Genomic DNA, 13,732 nt, shown 5'->3' on the forward strand with positions numbered 1-13,732 from the left:
TAGTTAAAATAATGTGTATTAAATGTGTCTTAAATAATATTATTATATAATATATATATTATATATATATACATATATAATAATAATGTGTCTTAAATCAGTACATTTTTGCATAATGTGTTAGGCAGCAATAGAGGACTAATGCAGCTACTAAACACTTTTAAACGTTTCCTGTTGATCACATAGTTCATAGTTATTTGTAGGCATAGGGGTTGTGGAGGCTTCTGTTATGATTTGTAGCATTTGATAGGAGATTAGGTAGTGTACTATACAAGTCATTGACTTTAGGGCATTCATAACTCTGAATTTTGGCTCTGCGTATGTGCCTTGATGAAATTAAAATTTATGATCATAGTTTTATGCTGAAAATCTGTAAAATGGAATAATTATTCTTAACTCTTGAGTGTTTTTTTAAGTCAAGATGAAGTGAGATATCTGATGTTAAGTCTGTTATATGACGTTCTGTTATATGAATGTCACCCTTTCCCCCGGTGACGATGTGGTTCTGCAACCTAGAGGTAAAGACCGCTCTTGCCATTTGAGTTTGCACCTCTGCCTGGTGTGTCATAATCTTCAGCAGGCCCAGCACAATCATTTTCCTTTTACTTACTTTTTCTTTTTACTAGGATGTGCCTAGGTGTGATTTTCTTCATATTTATCTTGCTTGGGATTACAGAACTTCTTGAATTTGTGGGTTGATGTCTGTCAGTTTCAGGAAATTCTCAGTTGTTCTCTCCTGTTCTCCCCCAACCCCTGGCTCATTTTCTTTATTCTTCTGGGACTGTAACGAAAAGTGTTAGCCCTTTTCACTGTGCTCCACATATCTCCTATCCTTTTTCTGTATTTTTCACCCATTTTTCTACTCTGGCTTCCCTTTGGAGATCTATTTGACCTGTTTTACACTTCAGTAAGCCTTTCCTTAGCTTTGCTAACCTTCTGGTAAGCCATCTGTTGCATTCTTAGTTTCAGTTTTAAAATTTCTACTTGATTCTTTTTTACAGATTATAATTCCCTGTTGAAAAACTTTCTCTCTTTCATCTGTTTTCTCCATTTTCTTTTATTGACCATACTAATCATAGTTACAGTAAAGCCCTTTTTGATGATTCCAGGTCACCTGTGGGGTCTACTTTTATGGTCTTTTCTCCTCTTTGAGTTTTAGTCACTGGGTCCTATCTTGTGGCATACCTTGTCATTTTTTTTTTAATTGATTTTGATATTTATTCTCATTATTGTGAGTGAGAATGGTAGAGGCCCCAGTACTTTTATACTCCAAAGAGAAGTTTTCTTTTTCCCAGGAGTCCCCTTGTCCTTTACTGGACAGATGGGTTGGGGGTTACATACCTTAATCCAGTCAGGGGTTGAACTGAGTCAGAGACACACTGAAGTTTGGGTAAGCTACTTTTTCATGTCCCCTGGGGACCTGGGGTTCCAAGTAACGTGTGGTGTTCATCAGGACCTCATTTGTTGGTAATTCCTGGACTCTAATTCTTATCTTCTAAGCACATCAAGGCAGCTGTTTTGTATTTTTGAGGCTTTGTGTTTAGCTTTTTAACCTCATGCCCCACGTAGCTTTGGAAATTGGCAATTGTCTCATGGGGAAAATTGGCTGTGTAACAGGCTTACTTCTCTGCCCCTCTCCTCCATTGGGATCTTAGCCCCTCAAGTTTCCTGTTTTGTTACTTGAGTCCTGCAAGTGCCAGAAGATTTTCGGCTTTTCCTACCCTCAGAGGTGGCCATCTTCCGAGGCAGAGCTTGGGTTCTCAGCCTCTTGTCCTATACCCAGAATCAGTAAATGGCTGTCCTATACCCAGAATCAGTAAATGGCTGGAGATTGCCAGCTCACCTTTCTGTGGTTTCTCCACCATCTTGGAATCTTGGCCCTTCTAGTTCAGGTTGCTTCAGCAGCCCTTTAATTGATGCCTTAGACTCGTGCTATGTATTTCATTCAGCCCTTCTAGAGGCTTAGAGGTGGGAGCATTGGTGTGCCTGAAGCTATCTGAATGTTAGCGGGAAAGTGAGGACTATACAATTACAGTACTTTTGAAGGGAATGTCAGTGAGTAGGTTGTTTTCATGAACTTGTTTTGGCCAGCTTTATCCTGTCACACTTATTGGTACATGCACATTTTATAGTTTGTCATTACATGTTGATACAGTAAAATAACATCTTTTCCTGAGTCCTCATAATAATTTTTCGTAATTCTCCTTGATTTAATTCAGAACCATTATAGGCCACATAGATTCCTAACTTTGTTCCATAACTGTGAGGATTAAGGATATCTTTTGTTGTTGTATCAATAGTTAAGTTGAACATAGAAAGTGAGTAATAATACATACAAAACAACTAAGAAATTTTTAACACATTTAAAAAAAATTTTTAATGCATTAGGTTTATTCAGATGAAAGTAAATGGTACATTTTCTAACATAAATGATCATGGGTTACCAGTTTTTATAATTAAAATATTTTTTGATGTATGAATACAGTTTGTACATAAAATTTCCAATTTCCTTTCTTTGATTTTTTTTTTTTTTTGTAATTATATTTTTCTAACTAAAATGAGATATTCTCAAATCCAGCAAAAGCATTTATGGTCTTGAAATACAAAATCCACATCTTTAGAAGTTTATTGTATTCCTGTCTCACTGCTGTTTTTTGTCCATGACGTCAAAGTGACCAGTATTTTGCCCACACATCTTTTATTGGCATATATGGGCGTACAGTTTTTGTATTTATTTATTTATTTGTCTTTATTTAATTTTGAGACAGAGAGAGACAGAGCATGAATGGGGGAGGGTCAGAGAGAGGGAGACACAGAATCCAAAACAGGCTCCAGGCTCTGAGCTGTCAGCACAGAGCCTGATGTGGGGCTCGAACTCACAAACCGCGAGATCATGACCTGAGCCAAAGTCGGACGCATAACCGACTGAGCCATCCAGGTGCCCCTGTTTTTTTTTTTTTTTTAAGTTTAGGTATTTATTTTGAGAGAGAGAGAGACCGTGCGAGTGGGGAAAGGGCAGGGAGTGAGGGGGGAGAGAATCCCAAGCAGGTTCAGCACTGTCAGCTCAGAGCCCTATGCAAGGCTCAAAGTCACAAAATCACAAGATCATGACCTGAGCTGAAACCAAGAGTTGGACGCTTAACTGTGTGAGCCTCCTAGGTGTCCCTGGGTAGATAGTTTTATATTTAATATGCCAAGGTTGATTACTGTCGACGGTAAGTATGTATACTCCTGCCCTCAACTTTTGAACGTATTCTACTTGTGAAGTTGTAACAGTTGATGTACCCAATTGGAAAAATGGAAACCTGAAGCTCTATTTTTTTTTTTTTTAATTTTAATTAATTTTTTTGAGAGCTAGAGAGCACAAGCAGGTGAGGGGTAGAGAAGGCGAGACAGAATCCCAAGCATGCTCTGTGCTTCAGTGCAGAGCCCAGTGCGGGGCTTGAACTTGCAAACTGTGAGATCATGACCTGAGCCGAGACCAAGAGTCGGACACTCAACTGACTGAGCCACTGGGGCACCCCAAAACATTAAGATCTTAACCTTTACCTATAGTTGTAGTTATTGACGATCATGGAGGAAGCCATCTCTGTTCCCCCTTAAGAATAATGTGTTTTGAGTCTATTTCAAATCTGTGATGGCTGTCATTTTCTCTGTTTTTTGTGTAGGAAGAAGAAAGTGAGGAGGAACCCAAACTGAAGTATGAAAGGCTTTCCAATGGGGTAACTGAAATCCTTCAGAAGGACGCGGCTGGCTGCATGACTGTCCATGACAAGGTAAGGTAGCCCTTGCAGAGGATTCTTCTCAAAGTCCTTTCTGTTGTTTAAGTTTGTGTCTCCTCTCAACTCCTGATGATTTTGGTGGTGGCTTTTTCCAGTAATTGTATCTCCCTCCCACTCTTCCTTTCTTCTTCCTCTCCAACAGAATAATGAAAACGACAACCAAAAACCTGATACATATGTACACACACACACACACACACACACACACACACACACACAGAACACATTGCAAGGGTGTATCAAGTAGAATTTAGATAGATGTGAAAGATTTCTAGCAAGTAGTTCTCGGCAGCTCTATCACTTTAAATTCTTCAAACTGTTAGTAGTAGAGTTGGGAAGTGTTCAGACTGGAAATCATGTAACACTCAGTGCTTTCATGATGGGAGGAGATGTTGCATCGGAGGTGTTAGGAATCATTAGAGCGGCCCCAAATGATTACTTACATATTTTATGGGTTAATACGTTCCACATCTGGGGCTCTGCCATAACAAAACCCCCACCAGCTTTGTGAGTCCCCCACCAGCACCCTTTGCCTCTTCTTGGACCAAAACAAAATGTGTTCTGAGGGGGGAGTATTGGAGGCCTGGCGGTTTGAGCCACTGTCCTCTTCTCCCCTGTGGGCCTCCACAAGTGAGGCAGTCTCCCCAACTCTGATCCATCCCCTGGCTTCATCCTGAATCACCTGTAGTGTTTCTTCATCCTCCTCCTTCCTTCTACCCTTCCTTTTGTTTTTAATGTTTTTTTCTTTTTGAGAGAGAAAGCTCAGAAGCAGGGGAGGGGCAGAGAGAGAGGGGGGGACAGAGGATCTGAAGCGGGCTCTGCACCCATAGCCGAGAGCCCAGTGTGGGGCTCAAACTCCCGAACTGTGAGATCACGACCTGAGCAGAAGTCAGACACTCAGCCGACTGAGCCACCCAGGCTCCCCCTACCTTCCTTTTTACTTCAGGTTTCATCCCGCTGTTAATAGATCGCTTGTTCTCTTTTGCTTTAACCAGAAACCGCCTCCCTCGGGGCACCTCTTGTTGTGGCTGTCCCGCCATCTACCCCTTCTCATTGTCGCCATCTTCCAGTCTGGCATGGCGACCACATCCCAGCCTGCTCGTCCCCTTGCTTCACTCGCTGAAGACTGGCCTTGCCATCCTTCTTGCGGGCCTTTTTCTTGATCTTAAATTTCAGTTTCCATGACTGCCCCCCAGGGACGCCTCCCCAGAATAGTGTGCCCGTTTATCCAGGTGCTGCGTTAACAGTTCCACCTTTTGTTCCGTTTTTGCCAGAAGCTCGGCTCCCCCATCATGAGCACCCCTTCTGCTCCCTCTGTAATCTCACATCTGGTTTTTGTTCTCTGTCCCATTTGGCAGCACCACAGTCCCTTTTGTCACCTAAACCAAAGCTGGCTCTTCCTCTGCATCCACCCAGTCATTCCTAAGTCCTGGTGATTTTCTCCCTTCCCCTGCCTGTGCTCCCAGACAACTCCCTTTTCTAGTTTAATTTTTTTTTTTTTTTTGATGTTTATTTATTTTTTGAGACAGAGGGAGACAGAGCGCAAGTGGGGGAGGGGCAGAGAGAGGGGGAGACACAGAATCCGAAGCAGACTCCAGGCTCTGAGCTGTCAGCACGGAGCCCGATGCAGGGCTTGAACCCATGAACTGTGAGATCATGACCTGAGCCGAAGTTGGACGCTTAACCAACTGAGCCACCCAGGCACCCTTCCCTTTTCTAGTTTAAACCCCTCTGCTGCCTGGTTGCCAGATCATCTGTTGAAAATACAGGTTTAAAACCCTTGGGTGATTTTCACCATCTGCTACGTAAAGTCTCAGCTCCTTCATGTGTGGCACGTGAGGCCCCCTAAGATTCTGCCCTCTCGTGTAACCAGCTTTATGTCTTACCCCTTTCTGCTGTATGGGTGGTATTCTGGTAGCAGCGTGTGGCTGTTTTTACTCACACCCTCTCTTTTGCCCGGATCCTACCCCCATCCCACCTGCTCGAGTCTGTTGGTGTAGGCATTTGTCTTTTCTCTTTGGAACTTCTGCACATGTTGCTTCGCAAATCCACAGCACTTCTTTCTACTAGAAGCAGTCTTCCAGGGGTGCCTGGGTGGCCCAGTCAGTTAAGCATCCGACTTCGGCTCGCATCATGATCTCACGGCTCATGAGTTCGAGCCCTGCGCCGGGCTCTGTGCTGACAGCTCAGAGCCTGGAGCCTGCTCCAGATTCTGTCTCCCTCTGCCCCTCCCCTGCTCATGCTCTGTCTCTCCCTCTCTCAAAAATAAACACTTAAAAAAAAAAAATCTTCCAGAAATTCAAGTCTGATCATGTAATCCTCTGTAGAATTCTTCAGTGGTTTCCTGACGTCTTCATGATGTGGAAACCTTCTCCCACACCCTTTTCCTCACCTGTCTTTCATCTCCATAAATATTCAGATGCTTTCTGTTAGCCAACCTTTCCAGCCTTATTACCTGTCTCTTCCTTGGACGCAAACTGGATGCTCCCACCATGTAAAACTATTTGTCATTTCTTGACTTTGTCCTGCCCTTTTTTTTTTTTTTTTCCAAAGTTTGTTTATTTAGAAAGAGAGAATGAGAGGAGAGGAGCAGAGAAAAGGAAACGGAATCCCAAGCAGGCTCCACACCATCAGTGCAGAGCCCAACATGGCACTCGAATACACGAACCATGAGATCATGACCTGAACCAAGATCAAGAGATGAACACTTAAACGACTGAGCCACCCAATGCCCCGACTTTGTCCTGCTTTTTGTAGGACTCCATGCCTTTGAGCAAGTTGTAGTCACTCTGCCTAAAATGATCTTTACCGCGTCCTGTCCCGTCAGCCTCAGGGTGTACAGTCTAACTCCTCCTTCAAAGCTCAGCGAGCTGACACCTGCTGTGTTCCAGAGGGTCTTAGAGATGCTCCCATTTTAAGCATACTCTTTAAATTTAATCAGCCCTTTCAATCTATCTCCCTCACTATACCATCACCTTTGAAGTTACACCTGCTTATTATCGAAGCGTATACAGGTGTTTTTTGTCTGTTGAATGAACCTCTGGATGAAGTGGGGAGCACGGTTTGCCCGCCCAGAGACCACACTTTAACACCATAATTAACCAGGTCGGTCAAGGAGCCTTCTGACAGTGGGAACTGTACTCAGTACTGACTTTTAGAACATGTACTCTTAACATGATGCCCATGTTTCTATTTATGAAGCCTCTGATCCAGTTGAGAGTATCTTGGCTCTTAATTCTAGCCTTAGGTGTGCCAATGATTGACTGTTTCCAGGGAGGGCCTATCAACTCCTGGGGCTTCTTTTCTCATGTCGAGTTAAAGGCACTCCCTGCTCTAATATTTTGAATACCATAAAATGGTATGCGAAACATAGATGATTTTATACAGGTGATCACGTATGAAACGGGCTCCTTCTTGTTTCCTTCGTGGGGTCTGAAGGACTGCTTATGCTTTTCTTCTGTTTCCACAAAGTCCGCTCATTCAGAGTAAAAGCAGTTAAGCAGTTATTCCGGGGGATGGGATGGGTCAGAAGGATTGGATGCCCAGTCTGCTAGTTCATAAAAGGAGTCAAGTTTCTATAATTAGATATGGAAGGGACTAATTAAATTATGCTTATCCTTTGCCCATCCTGGATTTTAAGTGTTCCCAGGTTAAAAATGCAATGGTTACAACAGCTCAAGGCTTTTAATGGCTGGAAAGAATCACATGAAAAACATTTTTTTTTTAATATTTTTATTTATTTTTCAGAGAGAGAGAGAGAGAGAGAAAGAGACAGTGAGCAGGCATGGGCAGAGAGAGAGGCAGACACAGAATCCGAAGTAGGCTCTAGGCTCTGAGCTGTCAGCACAGAGCCTGACGTGGGGCTTGAACTTGTGAACCGTGAGACTGTGACCTGAGCCACCCAGGTGCCCCTGGGAAGAATCACATTTAAAGGGTTTATATTTACCTTTGTGATTTGTGGCCAAGTTTGCATTTTTGTTGTATTTTGAATAGTCTGAAGCATGTGTAAGGGAAAGTGTGACTCCTCGATAGTCTCAGTAGTTAGATTGTCTAAGACCTGTACACTTGTCTTATCGAGACTTTTTTTTTTTTTTTAAGGGCACGTAAAGTATTTATTTCTAAAAGGCAGCAGCAACAATTGATCTAATCCAAATGATCAAATGATCATCATCCAAATGATGAAATGTTTTAGTAAACAAAAGGTAGCTGCATTTGTGTTCAGAAGTGTTCTAAACTAATTATGGTTTCAGGTTGAAACAGGAAAATCAAAATAATTACGTTTTCTTTCTATCTGAAATATTAAGTGAATGAAACTAGCAATTTTGAAAGAAAGAAAAAGGGAAGGAATTAATATTTGGGTGCTCTGTATAGAACCTTTAAAACTTTTGATAAAATCAAGTATAATTGGAAGTTCAAGAATGGCCTCCACAGAGGTATTGCAGAATCATCCAGTGTTAAAGCAGTTTAAGGATCCAAGCCCCCTTAGTTTTCTAACAAACTAAATACAGTATTTATGAGGAGAATCAATACCGTCCAGTACTTGGGGCCCAGTGAGCTTTTAAGACTCATTGTTTCACCATAGACCGCTGCGGAATGAAGTGGAGTATTTGTTTTTAGCTAGTAGTATGTGGGGTTTTTTCTATTCAAATACTGTCCGAGTGTCACTGTGGAGAAAAAATTACAAGCATCTGAGCCATCTGAGTCCTCTGTTTCTGATTAGAATGTTCTTTTGCTTTGGAGGCAACGTCCCGGTTTGGTTTAAATATTCAGACTAATTTCCCCCTAGAATTACCTCTTGCCCCTTCGTTTGCAGGGCCCAGGCATCCGCTTACACCAGGCTGGCTGTCTGCCCTGGATGAATAATCGGCACGGCACCTGGTGCATTCAGGCAGGCCTGTGCGGCCAAATCGTCATACCTAGTTATGTCTGCACACCTGATGTTTTATTAACCAGTATTGATTTTTTTACCCGGGGGACTTTTTTCTTCCTGAAAAAAGGCAACCTTGCAGGAGTGAAAGGCATTGCAGGGGATGAATTTCTAATGAGCCCCTTCTCTCCCTTTTTGTGACTTCTCTTTAATGTAGCTTCATATTTTAAATGAAATTTCATTTTCAGCAATTCCATTTTGATAAAATCCTTTTAAACCTTGACTTCCTGTAAGGTTATTTTTATAAACATTGTGCTGCTTGGCTAAAATGCTTAGTAGTGACTGTAAATTTCAGCATTTCATTATAGATTGCAACGAAGCATGCTCACATGCAATGAAAGACCTAGAATTCGGAACATTTGAGTAATGGGGAAAGGAGTAAAATGGAAGAAAAAAATCTCCTGTTCTATTTCAGGTAGTTCTCAACTTCAGGTTTGTTAGGGTTGGTTCAAAGAATTAAAGGAACGGTGGGAGTCCAGAACTTTCTCCTACCATAAACTGAATACGTAGTTCAGCAGTTATTTTGTGATGGGAAAGGATTCTTTTTTGCATTAGGATATAAACATCTGTAGTCAGTGTTACCCACTAACTTTTGTAGAGCATCTAATGCTAACTGATGATGTAAATGCTTCTGAGCTTTTATCCCCCAACAGGACTCAGATTTTGCTTCCTAAAAAACAGTACTCTGTTGTTTGTGCGCATGTACATATATGTTTGTTAAACCCACATGATAGCACAGATTTACACATTTGCCATAAATTAAGGGGGGTTTCATCATTTCCTTTTGACTTTGAGCTCAACTGTAGGTTGTTCGTGCTTTCCCAGCTGCATGTGAATTTGCTGCCCCAGTCCGTCAGGCATTGTGTACAGACCGCAGACACACCATTAGTCGTCAGTAGATGAGGGTCGTCATGAGTCATTCTGACAGCCAGCGTGCACTCCTACGGCAGTCAGCCCTGCTCTCTTCTTTCCCTGAAGCTGGAAACAAGCCTCCTCCAACGCGTGCGCATCTTCCGAGGCACTGCAGAGATCACTTACGCATTCAGAGTGTCGACTTTGAAATTGGTTTGATTGCTAAATGTGCGTTGGTGGGCTCACTAATAAACTCCCCCCTCTGTTCTTCTTGCAGTTTTTGGCACTGGGCACACATTATGGCAAGGTTTATTTACTTGATGTCCAGGGGAACATCACTCAGAAGTTTGATGTAGTAAGTATACGGTGTAAAATAATGTATGAGCTAAATAAACTTCATGCTGAAATTTTATGCTTTACATTATTAATTTTAGCAGTATAATAGTATAAAGAAAGGGTCTCTATCAATTAAATCAGAGTGCTTAAATGTAACTCTGGATTTTACAGTATGCTAAAAATTATAACGGTGAACGTAAAAGGAAAGAGGTCTATATATATACATACATTTTATGTTTTGGCTGAGTATCTTTTGTATATAAACTCCATTTAAAAGTTAATTTTTATAAATCCATTGAATTGTAATTCTTGAGTTGATGATACTCATCCCTTTGGCTTTGAATGGTATTCAAAATATTTCTCTGTGCGTTTTAAATTAGAACAGTGTGGAATATCTAGGCGAGTTGTTATTTAAAAAAAAACAAAACTTCTTTTATTAGTGAATACTGATCTTAATTTACATATCGGGGGAGGTTGTAGAATCCTTAAAGCGTAAAGCCCTCTCATTTGGTCGGTGGTAAGCATATGCCCCACCATCTTCTCTAGATGCCAGATGTTACTGAAGATTGATCGGTCACCTTGTTGGTTCAGGTTATCTCTCCTAGATACATAAAGCTAGTATTTTATGTGAATGTTTTCATGCTTGGTTCCTTAGGGGATTATATGGATTGAAAGCGAAGAGCGAAGCTTTTTAATTTATTAATTTTGATTCGGAATCATTGAGGATGAAGGAAATGTCGAATCTGAAGCTGGATTTTGGTGTTTAAGATATACCTTGAAAGCTTCAAGAGCGTCCATGCTACTGTGAATGTGAACACTTGGGGTGAACGGGGTGCTCGTTTTAAAGGGCAGATATTACTTTTTCAAAGAGTGCATCAGCACCTGTTGAAAGATCGATTGTAAGGGATTGGTGTAGGAGACCACAGTTTCTGATTTGGGCACATTGTGTCTGAAAGGAATAGGTTCCTTTGTTTTACTTAGAAGAGACTGAACCACTGAATGTTGATGGATTCTTTTGGAACAGTTCACGAAAGGGACTTGTGTGCACTAATCATACTAACATATCAGGCAAATTGTGGGTTCTGGTTTTTCTTCAGCATCTTTCAGACCAGAGGAATATACTTTTGATCCTCCCTATACCTCTTGGACACCCATCTTGGTGACTTAAGTATCTGTTCTTTCAGTTGCCCTCCATTAAAATGTGTAGTTGGTGCTGGGGAGAGCTCTTTTTCGTCGTGTTACCTGTATCTCCTCACCTATAAAACAAAAACGAACACAAACAAAACAAACAACAACAAAAAAATTCCACCTTTCTGGTCTCTTGAACCTCCTGCTCCAGTATGATTATCTGACACTGTGCTTCTAAATCAGTCTCTTTTAAGTATTGTATAGAAATTGTAGTGCTTGGGGCACCTGGTTGGCGAGGTCAGTTAAGTGTGTCCGACTCCATTTGGGCTCAGGTAGGTCATGATCTCCCAGTTCGTGGATTCGGGCCCCTCATTGGGCTGTGTCAGTGGAGGAGCTTGGGATTCTCTCTCTCTCTCTCTCTCTCTCTCTCTCTCTCTCTCTCTCTGCCCCTCCCCCATTCTCTTTCTCTCTGTCTCAAATAAATACACTTAAAAAATTGCAGTGCTTGATTGCTGAGGATTATGGGCATACCTGCTGGTTCAGTTGCCAAAAGAGAAACCAAGAAAAATACTGTAGGAGTTTATTCATGTGTTTGTTCACTCATTCATTCATTCATTCATTCAGTCCTGTGTCTACTCAGTATAAGCCTTCACTACCTCTTCTCTCCTGTCAGTTGTATCCAGTATATCACGTATCCTCTTTCAGGTAATTTATGGTGTCATCTCTAAATTTGCCCACAGCTTTTTTCTTTTTCTTTTTTTTTTTTTTTTAATATCTTCCCATACGACATCTTCGAAAAATGTTGTCTAGAACCTTGCCTGCCCCCCTCCCCCTTTTTTTTTTTTTTTTTTTTTTTTTTTTGGCAAGGAGGGAAAGATGGTTTGGTGGTGTTTTCCCACCAAATTCCCAAAGAATTTGATAATATTCTGTATTAAGGTTTTTCATGAGACCCTGGCTTCTTCATGATCATTACCGTATTAGGCATATGACTTTCAGGTGACGAGTTTCCTATTGTCCTCTTTTGAAAGGAGCCTTAATGTACAGTTTTCCTCTGAGTTTTTTCTTCTAGTATTTTATTTTTCTGTTTCTGATGATGTGATTGCTTTGTGGGTCTCTGTATCACTTTTTTTTTTTTTTTTAAGTTTATTTATTTTGAGAGAGAGAATATGTGTGTGTACCTGAGCAGGGGAGGAATTGAGAGAGAGAGAGAGAGAGAGAGAGAAGGAGAAGACAGATTGAGAGAGATAATCCCAAACAGGCTCTGTGCTGTCAGTGCAGAACACTTGAACCATGAGATCATGACCTGAGCCGAAAGCAAGAGTTGGACACTCAATTGACTGAGCCACCCAGGCGCCCCTGTGTCACTCCTTTTAAAAAAGGATTCTTTCAGTAAATACTATGATGCCTTGAATTTGCCGGTTTTCTTCGAATGTAATGATTGCTGTTTTAATCCAAAACTTCATTCTTCATTAGAAATGCAGTGAGAGTGAACAAATATTTTTAAAAATTAATGAATAAACACTCCTGACTTTAGTTTTCAGTTCTAAGTGAGAATAATTTAAACAAATTAAAATTAGAGAAAATAATACCGCACATTTGCGTAACATTTATTTTCTCCAGAAAGATCTCTTTACCCCATTCAATGCATTTTTGGTTTTGATTGCAGTAGTTTTGTTTGGCAGGGGGGTGGGGGCACGGAAGGATCTCTTAACAAAGTTTCCCGAGTGATTGTGCTGTTTGAGCTGGGATGGAATAATTGCTCTAGATGTCTAACTTTACTTTAAATACATATGACGTAAGAGAAAATAGTGAAATAAATCATTCTGCATGTTGAAGAAAGGGATTTCTCTGCATTTCCGCTTGCAGATATATATTCATGACAACTGAATGATGTGTTTATGTGTACACACACACACACACACACACGCGCACACACACACACACATGCACACACAAAATGTATATAGAAGAGTGTTAGAGTAGCTCAATTCATAATAACTCCAAACTAGAAACAACCCAGATATTCATCGGTGGTAGAACGGATAAGTAAATTGTGGTAGATTCGGAGCACTCGGAAAGAATAAACTGTCTATACATGTAACAACATACGTGAATTGCACAGATTTAATGTTTGGCCAAAGAAACCAGACACAAATGTGTATGTGTTGTAGGATTCCTTATACATGATGGTCAAGAAAAGGTGAAATTAAACTGTGGTGCTGGAAGTCAAATATTATTTGACCTGGGAGGGAGCACAGGAGAATCTTCTGGAATACTGATGATAATCTCTATCATGATGGTTTTCCATATACACACACACATATACACATACACACACACACACACACACACACACACACACAGGTATTTACACACGGGTAAAAATCACTGAACTATGTATTTGAGGTTTGTGCTCATTAGTCTATGTGAGTTATACCTCCATCACACGCACACGCGCGCGCACACACACACACACACACACACAAACAGAAATACCTATACACTTGTCTGTATCTTTGACCTTGAGCAAAACTCACATTATCCTTTGTCTGTTGAAACAACCCTTTCTTCTCAGTTCTAAATACCAGTAAATTTAAGTTGTTTCCTGTTCAGGGATTTTTTATATGAATGGATCATGCCTACAACTGTATATTCTTATACAATTACATAAAAATGTAGGTAGAGAGGATTCTGTGTTACCCCATCT

At 41.0% G+C, this 13,732-nt stretch overlaps 1 protein-coding gene across 1 annotated transcript in view; it reads left to right on the plus strand.

Annotated features, from left to right (window-relative positions):
- VPS41 (VPS41 subunit of HOPS complex) overlaps window positions 1-13,732 on the plus strand; it is a 186,967-nt gene that overhangs the window by 39,174 nt on the left and 134,061 nt on the right. Inside the window, exons 3-4 of the mRNA XM_045494370.1 lie at window positions 3,669-3,776; window positions 9,839-9,916. Of these exons, the coding sequence (XP_045350326.1) occupies window positions 3,669-3,776; window positions 9,839-9,916 (186 nt within the window). The remainder of the gene's footprint in view (window positions 1-3,668; window positions 3,777-9,838; window positions 9,917-13,732) is intronic.

This window comes from Leopardus geoffroyi, chromosome A2, assembly GCF_018350155.1.
Source record: "Leopardus geoffroyi isolate Oge1 chromosome A2, O.geoffroyi_Oge1_pat1.0, whole genome shotgun sequence".
Classification (NCBI taxonomy): Eukaryota; Metazoa; Chordata; class Mammalia; order Carnivora; family Felidae; genus Leopardus; species Leopardus geoffroyi.